The 22,319-nt window shown below is 37.6% G+C and overlaps 1 protein-coding gene across 9 annotated transcripts in view; it reads right to left on the bottom strand.

Annotated features, from left to right (window-relative positions):
* Positions 1 to 22,319, bottom strand: part of SLC25A21 (solute carrier family 25 member 21) — a 533,965-nt gene that overhangs the window by 27,974 nt on the left and 483,672 nt on the right. For all 9 annotated transcript variants that reach the window (XM_079912925.1, XM_079912920.1, XM_079912921.1 and 6 more), the window contains one exon: positions 14,931 to 15,095. In XM_079912925.1, coding sequence (XP_079769051.1) covers positions 14,931 to 15,095 — 165 coding nt within the window. The remainder of the gene's footprint in view (positions 1 to 14,930; positions 15,096 to 22,319) is intronic.

Here is a 22,319-nt window from a genome sequence, read left to right as displayed (position 1 = left end):
ATACGAATGGAAGTTTTAGCCACAGCAATCAGAGAAGAAAAAGAAATAAAAGGAATCAAAATCAGTAAAGAAGATGTAAAGGTGTCACTGTTTGCAGATGACATGATACTATACATAGAGAATCCTAAAGATGCTACCAGAAAACTACTAGAGCTAGTTAATGAATTTGGTAAAGTAGCAAGATACAAAATTAATGCACAGAGGTCTCTTGCATACCTATACACTAATGATGAAAAATCTGAAAGAGAAAGTAAGGAAACACACCCATTTACCACTGCAACAAAAAGAATAAAATACCTAGGAATAAACCTACCTAAGGATACAAAAGACCTCCATGCAGAAAACTATAAGAAAATGATGAAAGAAATTAAAGATGATACCAACAGATGGAGAGATATACCATGTTCTTGGACTGGAAGAATCAACATTGTGCAAATGACTATACTACCCAAAGCAATCTACAGATTCAATGTAATCCCTATCAAACTACCAATGGCATTTTTCACAGAACTAGAACAAAAAAATTCACAATTTGTATAGAAACACAAAACACCCCGAATAGCCAAAGCAATCTTAAGAAAGAAAGATGGAGCTGGAGGAATCAGGCTCCCTAACTTCAGACTATACTACAAAGCTACAGTAATGAAGAGAGTATGGTAGTGGTACAAAAACAGAAATATAGATCAATGGAACAAGACAGAAAGCCCAGAGATAAACCCACGCTCATATGGTTACCTTATTTTTGATAAAGGAGGCAAGAATATACAATGGAGAAAAGACAGCCTCTTCAATAAGTGATGCTGGACAGCTATATGTAAAGAATGAAATTAGAACACTCCCTAACACCATACACAAAAATAAACTCAAAATGGATTAAAGACCTCAATGTAAGGCTAGACACTATAAAACTCTTAGAGGAAAACATAGGCAGAACTCTCTATGACATAAATCACAGCAAAATCCTTTTTGACCCACCACCTACAGAAATGGAAATAAAAACAAAAATAAACAAATGGGACCTAATGAAACTTAAAAGCTTTTGCACAGCAAAGGAAACTTTAAATAAGATGAAGTCAGCCCTCAGAATGGGAGAAAATATTTGGAAATGAATCAACTGACAAAGGACTAATCTCCAAAATTTACAAGCAGCTCATGCAGCTCAATATCAAAAAAACAAACAACTCAATCCAAAAATGGGCAGACCACCTAAATAGACATTTCTCCAAAGAAGATATACAGATTGCCAACAAACACATGAAAGAATGCTCAACATCATTAATCATTAGAGAAATGCAAATCAAAACTACAATGAGATATCATTTCACTCTGGTCAGAATGGCCATCATCAAAAAATTCTACAAACAATAAATGCTGGAGAGGGTGTGGAGAAAAGGGAAGCCTCTTGCACTGCTGGGGGAATGTAAATTGATACAGCCACTATGGAGAACAGTATGGAGTTTCCTTAAAAAACTAAAAATAGAACTACCATATGACCCATCAATCCCACTACTGGGCATATACCCTAAGAAAACCATAATTCAAAAAGAGTCACGTACCAAAATGTTCACTGCAGCACTATTTACAATAGCCAGGACATGGAAGCAACGTAAGTGTCCATCAACAGATGAATAGATAAAGAAGATGTGGCACATATATACAATGGAATATTAGCCATAAAAAGAAACGAAATGGAGTTATTTGTAGTGAGGTGGATGGACCTAGAGTCTGTCATACAGAGGGAAGTAAGTCAGAAAGAGAAAAACAAATACTGTATGCTAACACATATGTATGGAATCTGAAAAAAAGAAAAAAAAAAGGTCATGAAGAAACTAGGGGCAAGACAGGAATAAAGACACAGACCTACTATAGAATGTACTTGAGGATACTGGGAGGAGGAAGGGTAACCTGTGACAAAGTGAGAGAGTGGCATGGACATATATACACTACAAAACATAAAATAGATAGCTAGTGGGAAGCAGCCGCATAGCACAGGGAGATCAGCTCGGTGCTTTGTGAGCACCTAGTGGGTTCGGATAGGGAGGGTGTGAGGGAGATGCAAGAGAGAAGAGATATGGGAACATATGTATATGTATAACTGATTCACTTTGTTATAAAGCAGAAACTAACACACCATTGTAAAGCAATTATACTCCAATTAAGATGTTAAAAAATATTTTTAAAAAGGCTAAAAAAAAAACCCCCAAAACTACAATGAGGTATCACCTCACAGCAGTCAGAATGGTCATCATCAAAAAATCTACAAACAATAAATGCTGGGGTGGGTGTGGAGAAAAGAGAACCCTTTTGCACCATTCGTGGGAATGTAAATTGATACAGCCACTATGGAGAACAGTATGGAAGTTCCTCAAAAAACTAAAAATAGAACTACCATATGACCCAGCAATCCCACTACTGGGCATATACCCTGAGAAAAGCATAATTCAAAAATTCATGTACCACAAAGTTCATTACAGCTCTATTTATAATACCTAGGAAATGGAAGCAACCTAAGTGTCCATTGACAGATGAATGGATAAAGAATATGTAGCACATATATATAATGGAATATTACTCAGCCATAAAAAAGAAATGAAATTGAGTTATTTGTAGTGATTGGATGGACCTAGCGACTGTCACAGAGAGTGAAGTAAGTCAGAAAGAGAAATACAAATACTGTATGCTAACACATATATATGGAATCTAAGAAAGAAAAAAAAATCGTTCTGAAGAACCTAGGGGCAGGACAAGAATAAAGACACAGACGTAGAGAATGGACTTGAGGACATGGGGAGGGGGAAGGGTAAGCTGGGACAAAGTGAGAGAGTGGCATGGACTTATATATACTACCAAATGTAAAATAGCTAGCTAGTGGGAAGCAGCCTCATTGCACAGGGAGATCAGCTTGGTGCTTTGTGACCACCTAGAGGGGTGGGATAGGGAGGGTGGGAGGGAGATGCAAGAGGGAGGATATATGGGGATATATGGATAGCTGATTCACTTTGTTATAAAGCAGAAACTAACACACCAGTGTAAAGCAATGATACTCCAATAAATATATTTTTAAAAAAAGTCAGAAGAAATAAAATTGTCCCTGTTACATATGACATGGTCTTATATGTAGAAAAACCTAAAGACTCCATACCAAACCATTTAGAACTAATAAATTACTTTAGTAAAGCTGCTGGGTACAAAATCATCATATGAAAATCACTCGTGTTTCTACACAGTAACAGTGAACTATCTGAAAAGGAAATTAGGAGAACAATCCCATTTACAATAGCACCAACAAAAATAAAAATACTTAGTAATAAACTGAACTAAGGAGGTGAAAGACTTGTATACTGAAAACTCCAAAACACCAGTGAAAAAATTTTAAAAGAGAAGCAAACACAAAGACATCCCATGTTCATGTATTGGAAGACTTAGTATTGTTGAAATTTCCATACTACCCCAAATGATCTTCAGATTCAATGCAATCCTTGTAAAAATTTCAATAACATTTTTTATAGAAATTTAAAAAATATATAATTCATATGGAATCACAAAAGACCACAAGTAGCCATATTAACCCTGAGAAAGATGAATAAAGTTGGAGGCATCACACTTCCTGATTTCAAAATATACTGCAAAATATATTACAAAGCTACAGTAATTAAAACAGTATGGTACTGACATAAAGCCAGACATACAGACCAATGGAACAGAATAGTAAGCCCAGAAATAAATCCAAGCATATATGGTCAACCAATCTTCAACAAAGGTACGAAAAACACACACTTGGGAAAGGACAGTCTTCAACAAATAGTGCTGGGAAAACTAGGTATCCACTTCCAAAGGAATGAAAATTAACCCTTATACCATACACAAAAATCAACTCAAAATGGATTTAAGACTTAAAATAAGACCTGAAACCATAAACCTCCTAGAAGAAAACATATGGGAAAAGTTTTATGTTATTGGTCTTAGCATTGATTTCATGGATATGACACCAAAAGCACAGGCAATAAAAATGAAAGTAAACATGTGGTACTATGTCAAACTAAAAACTTCTGAACAGCAAAGGAAACAAAAGTGTAAAAAGGAAACTTATGGAGTGGGAGAAAGTATTTGCAAACCATATATCTGATGAGGAGTTAATATTAAAGTATATAAAGATCTCCTACAATTCAATACCAAGAAAACTAATAAACTGATTTAAAAATGGGCAAAGGACTTGAATAGACATTCTCCAAAGAAGACTTACAAACGGCCAACAGGTATATGAAAAAATGCTCAATGTCATTAATAACCTGGGATGTGTAAATCAAAACCACAGAGAAATATCACTTCGTATCTGTAAGGATGACTATTATTAAAAGAAACAAAAGACAAGTGTTGGCAAGGATGTGGAGAAATTGGAACCCTTGTACACTGTTGATAGGAATGCAAAATGGTGTAGACTTTATGGGAAATAGTATAGAGGTTTCTTAAAGATTAAAAATAGAACTATTATATAATCTAGCAATCCCACTTCTTAGTAGTTCTCCAAAAGCCATGAAACCAGAATCTCAAAGTGATATTAGCACTCCTACATTCATCACAGCACTATTCACAACAGCCAATATATGGAAACAACCTAAATGTACATTGACAGATGAATGGATAAGAAACGTGGTATATACATACAATGGAATACCATTCATCTTTACAAAGAAGGAAATTCTGCAGTATGTAACAACATGGATGAACCTTGAGGACACATGTAAAGTGAAATAAGCCAGTCACAGAAGGATAAATACTGCATGATTCCACTTATATTGAGGTATATAAAATACTCAAATTCGTAGAATCAAAGAGTGGAACAGTGGTTGCCAAGGGTTGGGGGAGGGGGAAATGAGTTACTAATCAACAGGCATAACGATTCAGCTAAGCAAGATGAATAAGCTCTAGAAATCTGATGTACAACACTGTACCTAAGGACAATAATGATGTATTGTGCACTTAAAAATTTGTTGTGTGTAGATCTCATGTTATATGTTTTTACCACAATAAAATAAAAATTAAAAAAATTGATTGGTAAAAAAAAGGTCACCCAGCCTAAGTAAAATATTTTTGGTGGATCACACCTTAATTATGTAAATAGATATTAATGTTGATAAAAAATCTAGTTCTGTTATTAAACACTTCCAACTAACTTTCATAATTTGCTCCAACTGTCATCAATCAGGGAACTTCCTTTGTTCCTGACCCACATTCCTCATGCATATGCCTGAACTATTTTACTCCAGTTTTTTGCTCACTTGCAAGGGTAATCAACTGTCACCATTCATCATGATTTAAAAACCATTATTGCAATAATCTCTTCTTCCTCGTGCTTAAAAACCACAGTTCCTTTTAGATATTTATTTTGAGTAGTAGTGTGTATTATCTCCCTATCTACAGATGAGTTTTCTTCTTGTCCCCTAAATATTTTCTAATTTTTCTCATAAAATACGGGACTTTAAACTGGAGCTGAGTAGCTTTAAGTGTTAGAGGCTATTACATGAATTGACCTTATATTGCAATAGCAATTCGAAGTCCAACGTTCATAATTTTTAAAATTATTCAATTTTCCTGCAAACATTTTAAGGATGATGTTAGCATTTTCATTTCACAAATAAGAAAACTGAGACAGAGAGACAGGTATAATTTGTCAAAGAGACATGGCTAACTAGTAAGTATCAGAATTGAGATTTAACATCAGGTCTCTTACTAGAACTCTCTGGCTGTTTCTATCACACTGCAATCTTTGTGTGAGTGCAGAGCTAAAGAGATGTGTTTACCAGCCCTTCTTTGGGAAGATCAATGAATTTCCCTGACAGGACATATTGTTTATAGACTCTACAGCTTAACAAGAGACACTAATAAGTGATCCTAAAACACTGGCGGCAGTGATGTTCCACAACCTCTAAAAATTCAACAAAAGGCACCGAGTCCTCAGAAGTGGGAACATATGACTTAAAGTAGTTAACAATCAACACACTACATATTTGTAACTAATTTAAGCATCCAATCCAAACATTATACAGCAGCTAAAGACTGCACCAATAATTTAAAGCAATGGCACTTAAGGAGTTAATATGCAGAGAGGCAAAATATCTTCATCAAAAGAAGCATGTGCCTCCCTTTTTTACCTTCCCTGGCATGGACTTTGATGTCTTGGTTAGTGACTGGCCAGCTGGCTGCTAGCTTGATAAACAGAGAACCTTCGCCCATCGCACAGGCCTTTGTGATTAGGGTCTGGCATCTTTAAGAAGACATTCCACACAGAGGTATGCCAGAAGGAGGGGGCTAAGGAAGATGGGGAAAGCAGGATTTGTTAGCTAGTGAGAGGTAGGGGTGGTGAGGGAGACTGGCCAGGAAGCCTGCTGCTTCTCACAAGGTTAGGCTGAGCAAATTGCAGTGATGGGCTTCTCATTTAAGGGAGCTCAGCATGAATGTATAAAGTCTACTCTTAGAATCTTCCTACCTCATGTCAACCCAAATCACATTTCTTTTGCTGCAATTCACTCATCCTTTAATTCCTCTTGGTACCACACCAAATCTGAGATCCTCTCCGATTTTAGCTTTGAGTCATTTTAACAGAGTTCCTAATGACCCAACTTGAGGTCAGTATATCCTGCTTCCTCAGACAACATTAAAATGAGCACACTGAGATGACTGTTCAGGATTGTTCAATCTCTGTTCAGGATTGGCCTTGGATGATTCTAGAGTGGATTTCATGTTCCTTGTCAAAAATTGCTAAAATGGGGGGCTTCCCTGGTGGTGCATTGGTTGAGAGTCCGCCTGCCGATGTGGGGGACACGGGTTCGTGCCCCGGTCCGGGAAGATCCCACATGCCGCGGAGCGGCTGGGCCCGTGAGCCATGGCCACTGAGCCTGCGCGTCCGGAGCCTATGCTCCGCAACGGGAGAGGCCACAACAGTGAGCGGCCCGCGTATCACACACACACAAAAAAAATTGCTAAAATGGGTTTGCCATTTGAAGAACTAAAATTATTGTTTAGAAGTGACTAAAAGAGACTGCCATAAAATGCTTCGGATAAGAAAATTGAAGACAATATGGTGGTTGTACAAGGAGTCACATGATTTTCAGGGTATTGCAAAGTATTTCTTTGCAGAACTCTTCTTTTCAGCTCCCTCGCCTGCCCAGCGGGTAAGTAAATTGTTTGATAATGAGAATGTTATGACCATAACAAGGGTGACTAAAAAAGAATCGAACATTTTAACAAATCAATTAATTAGTAGATATATAAACATGTGGTCAAACCAATTTTAATAGGATCTATCACAGTTATTTCCATAATTTTACAAATGGTCAGTTTGGGTTATTACATGAAATTGCAGAAAACCCAGTCTAGTAATAAATGTCACTCCAAAGCCCAGAGCCTCTTAAAGGAAGGGGCTGCGCCATGTCACATTCATCTTTGTAGGTATACCGGTCCTGACACATCACAGGTGTTTAATAAATGCTGTATCTCTCCTTTATAAAGACATAATACATAAGGAACCAAGGTCTAAGAAGCAAATTGCAAAAGAGGTAAATACACACACTGGTTAAGCACCTGGTGGCAACCACAAGGCAAATAATGCAGCTTAGCATTGCCTTCCCCACAGCTGACCATGCTTGTCATGAAAATGATGTGGTGTGTTGAAATTATAGTTGCCTCCTGGTAACTGAACAAGGAGGCAGCTTGAGGTGAGAGTGAACTTTTTTTTTTTAAAAGAAGAAATTTGCATTTTAGATATTGTTACTTTTAGTGGATCCAAGTCAACTAGGAGTAAATTCAGCTCTCAGTGTGCACCTTTCATTTTCTCTAATCTTGGCTCTCTTTTGTTGTTTTGATCATAAACTTGGACAAAAACATTTTTTCCCCTGACGTTATGGTATCATGCTGTATTGTTCTCCAATGAAAATACCTACTATTGGAGCTTAATTAAATTGTTTCCACTTCACAGCTATCAGAAGAATCTATTACCGTGTTTGTTTTTTCTTCATGTGAGATAATTTGGGGAAATGCTAGCTCCTCACTCCACAGAAGGTCACTAACTAAAATGAGATGGTTTAGTTGATAAGCATTCTTTAAGGAATGTGGAGTGTTCCCAAGATCCTATCCTTGTAGGGCTCTGGGCTCTGGAATGAAATCAAAGTCTTGTTAAAAGCTCAGCATCTAAATGTAGCCATTCAGAAAATAGGCATGAAAATTCCTTTCCCCTTCTAAGATATCTGTTCTTTAAAGGGTTGTGAAATATAAAATAATTTTAAAGGCCTTACCCACTTAGCTCAAATTATAAAATACATACAATGTCAAAATGGGCTGGGGTTTAAGCATAACAGTTATCACTTGATTATTTCATATATATATATATATATATATATATATATATATATATATACACACACACCCCTCTCTATATCTATTATTTGTAAGTATCTCTCTACAAATAAATAAATAAATATAGATAGATAGGTAGATACTACCTTCTGAGAGTCACTTATATCACTGAGTGTTATCAGACAAGATGCAGGAAAGTATTAATATATTTTCTTGGGAACGCAGTAGGATTTTTCTGTTTTTGTGTACTCTATTCCTTGCCTTAATAAAGGTACTGACCCCAAGGAAAACTAACAAACCAGGATCCCAGAACAAAATCCTAAATGTTGAGAAGTCAGGACAAGGACACACTGAGGTGCTTTGATGTGGGGGTCGGCGGATGATCAAGAAGTCTTTGAACCATGTTTATTTCATGAGCCTCCACCTCTGGACTTCTATAAATGAAACTTTCCCATGCCCGTTTAGTTCCACTTATATGATAAGTTTGTTGGAGATGCCCCTCAGTTAAATCATTTAAGGGGAATCAACTGCCTTAAACATGGCTGAAACATTCTGGCCCAGCTACCCCCTGCAGCCTCCACTGCCTCCTGTCCCCACCCCCCACCCCTGTTCACCATACACCAGCTACCCTCGTTCTTTATCTTCTCCGAGGTTCCCCAAGCCCGCTTCTGCTTCTGTGCACTCACACATCCTGTTCTCTCTGCTGTCTGCTCATCCTCTTCATCTTGGCCTGGCTAAGCCTCATCCTTGAGCTCCAGCCTAAACACCTTTTTTAAAGGAAAGCCTTTCCTATATCCCCACCATGCCCTGCTGTGGGTCTAATTAGGGTCTTTGGTTAAAACTTCCCACAGCTTCACAGTTTTCTTTCATGGCACTTATCACAATTGCCATGATTCAGTTCCCTGTGTAATGACTTGTTTATTGTCTGTCTCCTCCACTAGACTGTAAACCCCATTAAGGCAGGAGCAGTGCTGACACTTAGCGAGATGGTGCCCGACCTATGATAGATGTGCCATGAACACTTCTGGAATGAATAAATAGAAGGCACCCACTAAGAATCTAAAGCCACTTGCACCTCATTTCCATCCACTTGGGTGGTACCTGACTGGAAACTTTTGGCCTGAAGTTTATTTAAGAAAGTGCCTGAACCCCTGTCCCGCTTCCCTCTGCCCTCCCCCATGCCCTCCTCTCCTGAAACACACACACACACCCCAGGGAGTCTGTGAAAACTGCCAATGAAAGATACCACTTTTTTCCGCAGAATCTTGTCACACGTCCCGGAATTTTATAGATAATATATACTTGTTGTTTTACCCCAGTGGTTACCAGAAAGGAGACTTGTTCTTAATGAAACTTTAATGCTCTTGCCCTTCCCATTACCGGATGATTGGTAAGACTAATGATCAAGTAAGAGAGAATCAGAAAAATAAATGGTCATAAATTAAATCCTACTATGATCTAATTCTACTGAGATTCTTCTTTTCAAAATATAAACAGCTCTGTCTAAGTTCTCCACTGGAACCCAAAGGTGCATTTTTCATTCAGCCCAGTGCACACCTTAGGGAAGGACAGAGCTCTAAATCATGAAACTAACATATTTCCACATTTCTTCTGATAAACTGAAGTGCATCTGGCACCACCCTCAGACTTTCTACAGAATTTACAAAACAAAGATAATATTAAAAATCAAAAGTAAAAGAAAAACATTTGTGTTTCTAAAAGGCAATCTCTTATAGATATTACCTTAGGAGAAAATAAAACGTTTGACTTAATACCATCTGTAGTGAAATGACCACAGGGACAGGTCTAAATGGTTTATTAAGTAAGAAGGATTGAACCTATGAAAAATTGTTCTCTCCTAGAATATTTCTAACCCACACATGTGATTTATATCATGGCAGAATTCAACACAAAAGGTCTATTGTTTTTGGCAAAATAACCTGCAAACATGCTTAATTAGGATGCAAAGTGAAAGCACAGTTTAATACTGTTGACAGCCATGAACTTTAGACATCAATTTCTACTATTATTATTATTATTATTTTACTTATGGAAATATAGGAAAAGCAGTAAATATGGAACTAGAAGACAAAGTTATCAACGAGATGTAACAGTTAAATCTTACCATTCTCATTTGTGTGTCAACATCACAAATAAAATGCTCTGAACACCCTACCTTGGAATGGAAATGAAAGAAGTCAGTTTTGCAATCAAAGCTTACCTTCACTGATATTTGAAAAAGATGTCAGCATTTAAGTTAGTATCTATTTCTAGAAGGCTTTACTTTAAGAAGTGATGGCCTCTTTCTGGGGAGAAGGGATAATTCTTTATACTGACATTCCATTCCATTTACTGCAAGATGAAAATGAATGCCACCATTAAATGAATTCCATGGTCAGTTAATATTCAAAGCAAACTTTTCTATTGTAACCACTTAGTCACCATTCTATAGGAATATTTAGATTCTAAAAATAAGTCTGCAAGAATATAACACAGCACCAGTTTCAAACTGGTAATGCCCAGCTCTTCCAGGGTCATGTCTCATAATTCTTTGTTTCTATGGATCAGAGACTAAGGATGTGAAAAGGGAAGACCAGGTTCCAGGTCTGAATGAGGCAAAAGCAGAATCTGGTTACACTGTCTGAATATTGTAGCCAGTTCACTTATTTCAATTTTAGTAATCATTTTAAAGTGACAATTTATGTGTGACAAAAGACAAGGTAAGATGTAGGGTTAAAGCATTACATAGTATAGCAGAAAGAGTTCTGGCCTCTGGTTCTTTCCTTCCCACTGCTGTATACCTTCAGATAAATTATGTCAGTAACTTTCAGTTCTGGGCCTTTACTTCCTGTTTTTCTTTCCTTATCTGAAAATGACAGTTATTCTGAGAAGGATCAGGCAAAATCATGAAGTCTACAAAAATGGTTTTAATAGTACAAAATGGCACAGAAGGTCAGGATATTTCTGTGAAGCTTGAAAAATGTATCTACCAGAGATCACCAATCTGAAGAGTTAAAATTAAAAACTTCAGGGTGGGTATCTGACCTGAGGTATCTGAACTTACTGTTTCAAGTTCTTATTTTACCTCTGTAGACATAGTCTTAGAGTTGAATAAAGTGTTAAAAAGTTAACTAGGTACTCTGTTTTATAAGATCTATTAAAATTTTCACGGATTTATTTCCTATTATAAAATTAATACATGCTTCTTGTAGAAGCTTCCAACAGCTCAGAATTCTGTAAAGAAAAAGTACTTTCCCTCCACTGCTCCCTGCTTTTTCCTGCTCTCCCCACCGCTCCACACAAACACACACGCATAGGACTCTCCATTTCCACTCCTCAGACATGATCATTATGGACAGTTTCTTGTAAAATTAAATACTCTGAAAATGGAAAAAGTTGGTAGACAATTTATCAATTTAAAAAATGTTAAATTAAAGAAAAATCTAGAATTATCCCATACAAGTCAGAATTGGTGAAATCTCAAATTCCCTTGGGACAACAGAATGACCAATTGCTGGGTGAGGGAATTGAAACAATAACCCTGTAAACAAACTGTCTGGAGTGTATGGCTAGAGCCAGCCTAGAGCAAAGATGGAAAAAAGCCTTCAAGGAACACCACCTCCTCCTCGTGGTTAACAACTTGATGACGTTCTTCAACATGTTTTAATGATTATCGTATCTTCCTCTTCACAAAGGACTGATTTATTATGGTTTAAATTTAAAGAATACTGGTTTCCCAGTTTTGAATCAGGCTTAGATTACAGAACACATAAGATCAATGACTTTCTTCTAGGCAAAACACCCCTGAAAGCAAAACCCACAACTAACCCCACAGCGTTCATTTAAGTGCAGAAGGAACAGTCCTGGGGAAAAGTTCTTCACACAGTTCTAGACGTTAACTCCTTCCACCACCCTCCGTCTCTACTCCTCTTCCCATACCTGTCATCAGCACCTCCACACTTAACACTTCCACGGCACCTTAAATGCACAAACAACTTCATGTATTATTTATCTTAATCCTCAAAACCATTTTGTCAGGTAGAAAGGACAATCTTAGCTTTTCAATTTACAGATTAAAAACACTGAAGCTCAGAGCAGTAAAGTGATTGGCCCATGATCATTCCCCAGTAAAAGTATGTTCGCTCAGGTATACTACTGCTGTCTAGATGTCTGTCTCCATTTCAGAGCTCTCCTCTCAAGATCCCACGTGCAATCACTGATCCAACATCTGCACTTCAGAGTCCAAATGTGGTTAAACTCAGTTTTCCAGGCTCAGCCCATAATATTCTCCCCCAAACTTGTTCATTCTCAACGAATGGCACCATTATCCTTTCAGTTGTTCAAGCCCCAAACCTAGGAACCATCCCTCCCCACTACCCCTTTTATCAACATGCACGTAGACTCGATCACCACATCCTATAGATTTTGCCTTCTAAACTTTTCTCAAATCTGTCCACTTCCCCTTGTCTTCACCATGAATACTGTAGTCCAAGACCCCAGCATTGCACATAACAATCATTTCCATGTTACACTCTGTCTTCTGCACACTACTCCCATTCCACCCATTCTCCACGCTGCAGCCAGAGTGATCAGGTAATTTCTCGGCTTAAAATCTTTTGTTGGCTTCCCAGTGCTCTTCAGATAAACAGAAGAATCCTTAGTGCGGCCTATAAGGGCTAATATAATCTGACCCTTGTAAGCTGGCAAGATAAGTGAGCTCTTTCCATAATTTCAGAATACTATGATGTCTTTTAAGTAATAAATAAATATTTAAGCTTCTGTTTTTTTCATAATGCATAACATTTAAAACTTAAGTGTATTGATTAATTGTAGAATGAAGTTTGCATTCGTGGATTTTTTTAAGCATTAGTAACACAATCATATATAAATCTTATTGATCCTTCTGAAATTCTTCTTTAAATATATCCAAGTTCATATTATTGTAATAACATATGCATTAAAATACATGCACAAATATATATAATAAAATATATATTATTTATATAACATTCGTAAATTATATCATTCATTTCATTGTGTGTAATTTCTATCTGCTGCAAGCCTTTGGATAGCTGGAGAAATAGAGGCATGGACATTTCTCCCACGTTGTATGAATCACTCATCTCAGAGTTTAAAAAACATCAGCTTCATGGCTGTGTGACTTGTGCAGTTGCCCAGAGCCTGCACTTAGAGGAGCCCCATGCTTGGTTTATTGCTCTACAGTTGCTGTCTTGAAATTCTTAATTTTTGCACATTGTCATTTCACCCAGGGCTCCAAAGATTATTAATCTGTTCCTGCTAAAAACATTTTTTTAATGTATGTAGAGTTGAACTCTCTCATGTCATCCACGACCTAAGTGTTTATTGTACTCTACTTCTGTATTTCAAGAACTCAACAGGAGAAGAGCTCTGAGGACCACCAGAGTCAGAATTGTCAGTCAGTGGGATCTATATATTCTGTGGCCATTCATAGATTTCAGACCAACAAAACATGAGGTTATACTCAAAAAATGAGGTTTCTAAATAGAGTGAAACCTGGTTAACAATTTTGGCGAATGAGGCAATGTCAACAGATAGTTAATGGGGAACATGCCTTGGATTTAGCTGTTACTTGAGATAAGTACTGGCCTAGATTACAGGGGATAGCTGGAAAAAGGCAACTGTAACCAACATTACCTTATAGAATCAGGTGATAGCCATATTAGAAATATTTTTATTCTTTATAAAGTTCTTCAATACTTTTTTTTTTTTTTTTTTTTTTTTGCGGTACGCGGGCCTCTCACTGTTGTGGCCTCTCCCGTTGCGGAGCACAGGCTCCGGATGCACCAGCTTAGCTGCCATGGCTCACGGGCCCAGCATGTGGGATCTTCCCGGACCGGGGCTCGAACCCATGTCCCCTGCATTGGCAGGCGGACTCTAAACCACTGCACCACCAGGGAAGCCCCAAAGATGCTCATTTTAAAACACATCATGTGTTACTTTTATCTTGTCAAAGTTGAAAGGCTGCTGACATCTGTAAGTTACCATTAAAAATTATTATTATTATTTTATATCAAAAGTGCATGATCCTAGAAGAGTTGATTTACTACTTATCCTAATTAACTTAGGTGAATTTAAAAATTACCATCTAGGTAAAATTTAAATTTTAGGCTGATAATTTCCCCTCATGAACTCAAAATTTATTTACACTATGAAAATTTCAACTTCCTTGAGCAAGTTATGCTTCTGAGATAAAAATTAAGTAATAACAGTTTCTAGAAATTCCTATTAGTGATAAATGTGAAGCATTCAGGTATAATGGTATATTCTTCAAGAAGATGAGTTTTGGTGTCAGACTTGGGTTCAAGGCTCTGCCTTGCTCTTTATTATGTGACTCTGAGCAATTTACTTGATCTTTCTGAGCCTTTGTTTCTGAATAGGGATCACAACACTCAATAAACAAGGCTGATGTGGGGATCAACTTAGATAACAGACATAAGAGTTCAGCACAGTGACTTGGAAGGATAAATACTCTATAAATGCAGCTATCATCATTGATAGGATTTTTCCTCCAGGATTTTAATCTATTAAACAGTTACCTTATTGACAGCAATAATGTTCTTGACATTGTAGTAGAAGCCGAAATAAACCATGTTGAAAACTCCGTGACGTCCCAAAGTTGCTGTAAATCCTTTGTTGAGGCCCTGGAGTCCCAAGCCTTCCTTCTTAATGATGTGTCTTGCGTAACTCATGGTGGATGGTTGCTGCACGAGAGAGGAGAAAGGTCATCTTTGGGACTGTGAAACAGAATAAATTACAGTTTTAACTTCCCTTCAAGCCCAAAATTATTAGGGACTTATTTTTCCCCAAAGATGAATAATCATGCCTAGATTCATGCTTTTTAAAATTAGGAAAGCCCAAAAGTAAACAAAATTGCATGCATAACAACAGGCCTTAAAGGGAAGATTGTTGGCCAAGAAAAAAATATCTTTGATGGAATTAGTGAAACTAATGTCATATAATAGCTAACATCATTTTCAACATGTCAATAGTTGCATCCAATTCTGGATCATCCACACTAATAGAGGGGATTAACCATATAGATAAACTAGTAATCCAAACTGGTAATCCATAACTGTGCATAATCCAAAAGGAATGTATTTTTGGCTCCTGAATATTTACCTTTCTAATTATGTTTTTCTAAAGTGAATGTTACAATTAGTCCTGATTCCATTCCCTCAATAGTTTAAACTGGCGTTAGGTTAGAAATCGGCTGTGGATAAATAGCAGTTGATTGTAGACTTCCTCAAGAAAGTGGGCAATCAGTGTGTGTAACACTTGCTGTGATAAATGATAAATCAATGGTGTTGAGAGTACTGGGTTACCTTTAATTTACTTCTTTCCAGCCCTTTGATTGATTACCTAAGGTTGAAATACCTTGACTGCTGGAACCCAGTCAGTGCTACTTTTGGAACTTGCTAAAGAAATCACTGTAGTTTGCCCTGAGTTTTATAATTCATTACAGTACAATTACAACAATTCATGTGGGTTTTTAAATAAGGTTGAGTGACTGTTTCCTTTTTGGAGGTACAGCACAAAGGATCTCTCTCCCTCTTAAATTTTGAATACTGAATAGTAAATAAGGGGAAAGGTTCAGCATTTAATTTTTTTCCCATGAGGCAAGCACTGAGATGACGCGTATTTGAAATTTCACTGGAGCAGGTTGCTGGAGTGATCATGGCAGTCTGATGCACTCACTGACTAAAAGTGTTTTCTTATCATGTGCAATTAAGGCTGTGTCAGCAGAACAGAACAAATCCAATCAAGGCTTTTCATCCAACTTTGTAGCTATGTAATTAACCTGATACATTTAAATGAGTTTGTTTAGAGAGTAAATCCTATAGCTTTTACTGATAAATGTTTTAAAAACTCTAGCTACAATTCTACACTCAAATTCATCTTTTCATTTAAGAGGATTAATTACAATAAATTACATTAATCCCAAGAAAACCCTTTTTTTGTGACATGAGAAAAACACATGAGAACGTACCTTAAAACAATAAAAGACATTTCATATCGGAAAACCAAAAATTCTCAGAAGGTTAAAGTTCACTCTCTCTGCTACAAAATGGGATTTTTTTGTTTGTGTTATGGCACATTGACTATCAACCCCAGTTATTTATTTTGGTTTTCAAAAGAGACTTGAGGACAAGTTGAGCAGAAGTTCATTTCTGTTGGAGAGACTCTGAAAGTGCTGAGCAAACTCCTAGGCGCTGCTCTCTTGTTGTGAGGAAGGCAGCCTAGAGGGCAAAGGCAAGGAAAGGAGGCAGCTCTCCTGGGGATGAAAGAAACTAGGCAGAAGTGAGGCTGCCTGGGTCCAGACTGACCAACACCAGTCCTCCCTGCTTCTAGCCCAAGCTTTCTCTCCATCCTCACCCACTCTGAAGCCCCGAGGGCAGGAGAGATGGGGAGGTCAGAAGCCATCTAGATTCTTTAGCAACAGAGGAACCAATGACTTTGAATGAAAGTGCAGATTAACATGGCTTTCCCTAAATAAAACAGGTATAAAGATGTGTCTATCATTTAAAAATCTAGTGTGCTAAATCATCAAAATTTAAAGAGAGGACTTCTATTAGATCTTTTTTTAAATTAATTTTTATTGGAGTAGAGTTGATTTACAATGTCGTGTTAGTTTCTGCTGTACAGCAAAGTGAATCAGTTATACATATACATATATCCCCTCTTTTTTAGCTTTTCCCATATAGGTCATTACAGAGTATTGAGTAGAGTTCCCTGTGCTATACAGTAGGTTCTTACTATTTATCTATTTTATATATAGTAGTGTGTATATGTCAATCCAAATAGCATTTACTGATGGTCCATTGCCTGATTTCTACCAGCTTGGATGTTAGGTAGGTACGAAGAAATGTAACACATGGATTTTGACTCAAGTGCCTTGTTGAGTTTGAACTCAGCTGTGAATAATTAAGCAAATCAGGGGGTAGTACAGTAGTTAGAAATAGGGGGTCAGAGCCAGACAGTCCCAAGCTTTGAATCCCAGAAATATCACTTGCTAGCTTAAGCAGGTATTTTATCCTCTGATTTATCCTCACTTCATTCATCTGTAAAATAAGGATAATAATAGAATCTTCCTCATAGGATTGTTGTTGTGATGATAAATAAGTCAATGAACTTTGCCCTATGTAAGCATTTACTATACATTAGCTGTTAATAATAATGGCAATTATGAAGATAATAAAACTAGTTATAATAGTAAAATAACAGGTAATTTCTTTGGTAGTTGAAGGCAATGACAACCAAAAGGTGGAGGCTGATTTGAGGGGGAGGAAGGACATGAATAACTAGCCTCTTCCTGCTCATTTCTTTTGGCTGTGGTTTCCTTTTCCCAGAGCCCTGGACCCTTGTGACATGATCCTTCCTACAGAAATGCCTTCAGAGTGCAAGATCATAGGTCTGCTTTTTCTGGGAGCCACCCATATCCAACTCCTGGGCTAGAGATCTCCTAGGTCATCACCCCAGGGCTTTCCTCTCAGGAGCAGCAGATCCTGTAAAATGGTCTCTTCCCTACTGCTTGGTAAACATCCTCGGTAAGAACTCTTCACTTGACAGGTCTGTGCACTGTAGAAGCAAGGCCACCATGCGGGAGCAAAGGCTGGGAAAGAAAAAGCACACTAACCAGGCCTCCACCTGACACAGTTTATTTATACCTTAGAGAGCATATACATGCATGTTACCAGGTACCTGGAACACAGGAAGTGCTCATCAATGTTAGTCATTATCATAGATACTTGGTACTTTACATATATCATCTTACTTAATCCTCTGAACAAGTGTGTGGGATGGGTATTATCTTTATCCCCATTTGACAGATGAGGAAACTAAAGTTAAGTTACTTGCTCAATATCACAGAGTTAGTGGAAGGTCCAGAGCTCCAACTGAGGCCCCTCAGGCTCCAAGTTCATACTTTATACTCTGCACGGTTCTGCCATCCTGTCATATATGATTGCCTCTCTCAACAGCCTGTAATGTGGACAGCAGGTATATTATTCTCATTTTACAGGTGAGGAAACCAAGGAGTAAGTAATAGTCCTAAGGGAAAAGTACTGGAAAATGGCTTAAGCAGAATTCTACATCTCATCCAGTGGTGCTGTCACGCTTGTTGACTCATTCTTGTTATACACATGCTGTAAGATTTTCAGAGTTTGATAATCCAACTGATACAGGTAACAGATAAATACAAATATATTTTTCTGGCAGCTTGGGGCCTTGAGACCAAGAAAAACCTAAACTCTAATTCCCGTAAGAATTAGAGGTGTCCTTTTTGCTTCATTCAGAGACACTGTATCACACACATGTAAGCAAATATTTAACTAGAAAGGCAAAACATGACTTCCACTAGGAAAATACAGAATCATTTTGACTAGATCTCTGTAAACACAAGTTTTACTAAACTTATTTGATTACTGGGCTTCCATTTCAAAGCGAAATGGTAACTGATTAGCATCATCAGGCAAATGATTCCAATCCTATCCAACCCAGCAGGTCACCCAAAAATTCAGTTTCCTTTCAATATTTAGATTCACTCCAATTTTCATATTTAGTTACCAGCTGTGGGCCAAATTGCATTCTAACTTTCCTAGATATACCTTTCATTGACCGCACCAGAGCTGCAAGCACGGAAGAATAAGTGGGTCGGAACGGAGCTAATGTTGCGATATCACACTGCTCTCCACGTTGATTTAGAAAAATCTTCAGTTCACCGGTACCTGCCAGAAGTATTTCCATTGGAAGGAACTCAAAGTCTACTTTAACTCTGATGTCAGCTATTGCCAATTGTTAATTCTGGGAACTCCATGGTCTTTTATGCATTAATTTATTCAACAAACACCTACTGAGCCCTACTAGGCGCCATGCACTGTGTTAACTATCTAGTACGGTACTTTGTTCATATTCGAGAAACATAAAAATATTTTTGCTTTGCTTTTTATTTGGAGAGATATACTGAAAAATTTTATATCTACCCATGAGAATATTCTATAATGATTATGAAACATGAAATCGAATTTCTGTAATTGATGAAGCCACTATGGAAAACAGTATGGACGTTCCTCAAAAAACTAAAAATAGAACTACCATATGACCCAGCAATTCTACTCCTGGGCATATATCCAAAAAACATGAAAAAAAAATTTAAAAGATACATGCACTCTAATGTTCATAGCAGCACTATTTATAATAGCCAAGATATGGAAGCAATCCGTGTCCATCAACAGACTAATGGATAAAGAAGATGTGGTATACAATGAGAAATCACCTCACGCCTGTCAGGATGGCTAACATCAAAAAACCTCCACAAATAACAAATGTTGGAGAGGATGTGGAGAGAAAGGAACACTCATAAACTGTTGGTGGGAATATAAATTGGTGCAGCCACTATGGAAAACAATGTGGATGTTTCTCAAAAAACTAAAAATTGAACTACCATATGACCTAGCAATTCCACAGCTGGGTATACATCTGAGAAAAACAAAAACACTAATTCGAACAGATACATGCACCCCATGTACTTAGCAGCATTACTTAGAATTGCCAAGATATGGAAGCAACCTCAGTGTCCATCAACAGATGAATGCATAAAGAAGATGTGGTGTATATACACAATGGAATAATACTCATCCATAAAAAAGAATGAAAACTGATATCACTTAGATGTGAAATCTAAAAAATAAAGCAAAATAGTGAATATAGCAAAAAAGAAACAGACTTGTACAGAGAACAATCTAGTGGTTACCAGTGGGGAGAGGGAAGCGGGGAGGGGCAAGATAGAGGTAGGGGATTGAGAAGTACAAGCTACTATGTATAAAGTAAATAAGCTACAAGGATATACTGTACAACACAGGGAATATAGTCAACATTTTATGATAATTATAAATGGAGTATAACCTTTAAAAATTGTGAATCACTATGTTGTACACCTGTACTTTATATTGTACATCAATAAAAAAATTAAAAAAAAATGATGTGCTATATATACACAATGGAATATTACTCAGCCATAAAAAGAATGACATTCTGCCATTTGCAGCCACGTGGATGGACCTAGAAATTATCATGCTTAGTGAAATAAGTCAGACAGAGAAAGACAAATACTGTATGATATTACTTGTATGTGGAATTTAAAAAATAATACAAATGCATGTGTATAACAAAACAGAAACAGATTCACAGATATAGGGAACAAACAAGTGGGTACCAGTGGGGAGAGGGAAGGGGGAGGGGTGCGTTAGGAGTATGGGATTAAGAGATACAAACTACTGTGTATAAAATACATAAGCAGCAAAGATATATTGTACAGTACAGAGAATTATAGCCATTATCTTGTAATAACTCTTAATGGAATATAAACTGTAAAAATACTAAATCTCTATGCTGCCTACCTAAAACATAATATTATAAATCAACACACTTCAATAAAAAATTCTTTTAAAAATTAAAAGTCCTTAAGAGGCGTAAATAAAAGAGACGATCCATTGCCTACACAATGCTCCCAGGCACCACTCTGGGACACTGATTCCTTACTCTCTGAGAGCCCAGAATTACCAACAGATCACCGAGATGACTTATGGCAGCCTCAGCTATTTTTTCTGGAGTTCTTCCATCCAACTACTGACCATAGCTGGCTCTGATTACCTTGTGAGATCATGGACAGAGGTTTTAGGCATTGTTCCTTGGGTAAATAGCTATCAGAGTATGGCCGGTAGGCACAAGCGTGGGGTGTGTGTCAGTGGATTTCCTCCCTCTCTAAAGCGAGAGAAGAGCTCTAGGCACACCATGTCCAAAGACAGCACGCTCCACATGCGTCCCTTTACTTGCTTCCCATGGCAAGGGGAACTCGGGTGCATTTTAGAGCCAATGGAATAAGGTGTTGCACTGGATTTCATCACATGACTGGAAAGCAAACCGGATGAGACCTTTATACAGTGAAGTGAGTGTCCATATCCGGGCCTTAAGAAAAATACTGCTTTTTAAAGACGATATCCAGTTGCTACACTTAGGTGGGAAAATACCCTTGCTCATTAGGAGATAGATCACTTAAGCTCTTCATTCCTCGAAGTCTTGAAGCATTTTCATAAATTTGAAAAAAGAAGAAAACTCTTCCTTTTATTTGAGAACAAAATGTAAATGAAAGAAGAGGAATCGGGCTCAAAATTCCACAGTTACACATCTCTTTTAGCTTAGGTATTTCACTAATTTGTCGTTGCAGTTTATTTTACTAAGGCATGATTAGGGACAAAAAGACATCCAAAATATAATTATATTCTTTCTACAATTTACATTTGATGAGCAGGCCTATTTTTAAACAATCTGTGAGTGGAAAATAATTTGCTTTAAACAAACTCTTCCAGATGCTGAGCCACAAAGCTATGTCAACACCAAGTTGCTGTCCAATAACCGCCTGGAGGAACACGGGGCCTCGGGGTGACGGGACGAGACGCTGACCCTGTGCTTTGCCTGCTGGCAGAGCAGGAGGGAAGGTGACTGCGCTGTGGACACAGGGGTGACTACTCAGAGGGGACTGGCAACATGGAAGGAGCCTTTGCCTCTTCATGGTTCCAGAAACACAACGATTTTCCCTTAAGCGTCTTCATTACCCACTTTTCTTTATCCCAGTGAAAACAGTGTGGTTTCTAGAAAGAGACCTCTATGTTAATGCTCAGTTCCTTAGAGCTAATAACTGCATTAGGTTTTATTTCCCCTATCCATAACATAGAGATAGAGCCACTGACCTTATAGGGATAATGGGAGGATTAGGTATCAGGTGCGTGTGAGCACTGTAAAAGGTGGAAGGAGACAGAGCAGTTACCAGAGCGATGCGATTGCAGGGCGGTAGTGGCAGCCATCACCAATTATTTTTTCTTTACATAGCCCTGTGTTACCTGATTTGTGAAAACAATTACTTTTGTAAT

Source organism: Stenella coeruleoalba (genome assembly GCF_951394435.1).
Source record: "Stenella coeruleoalba genome assembly, chromosome: 2".
Lineage (NCBI taxonomy): Eukaryota > Metazoa > Chordata > Mammalia > Artiodactyla > Delphinidae > Stenella > Stenella coeruleoalba.
The sequence above is the reverse complement of the archived record's forward strand: the minus strand, read 5'-3'. Positions and strand labels throughout refer to the sequence as shown.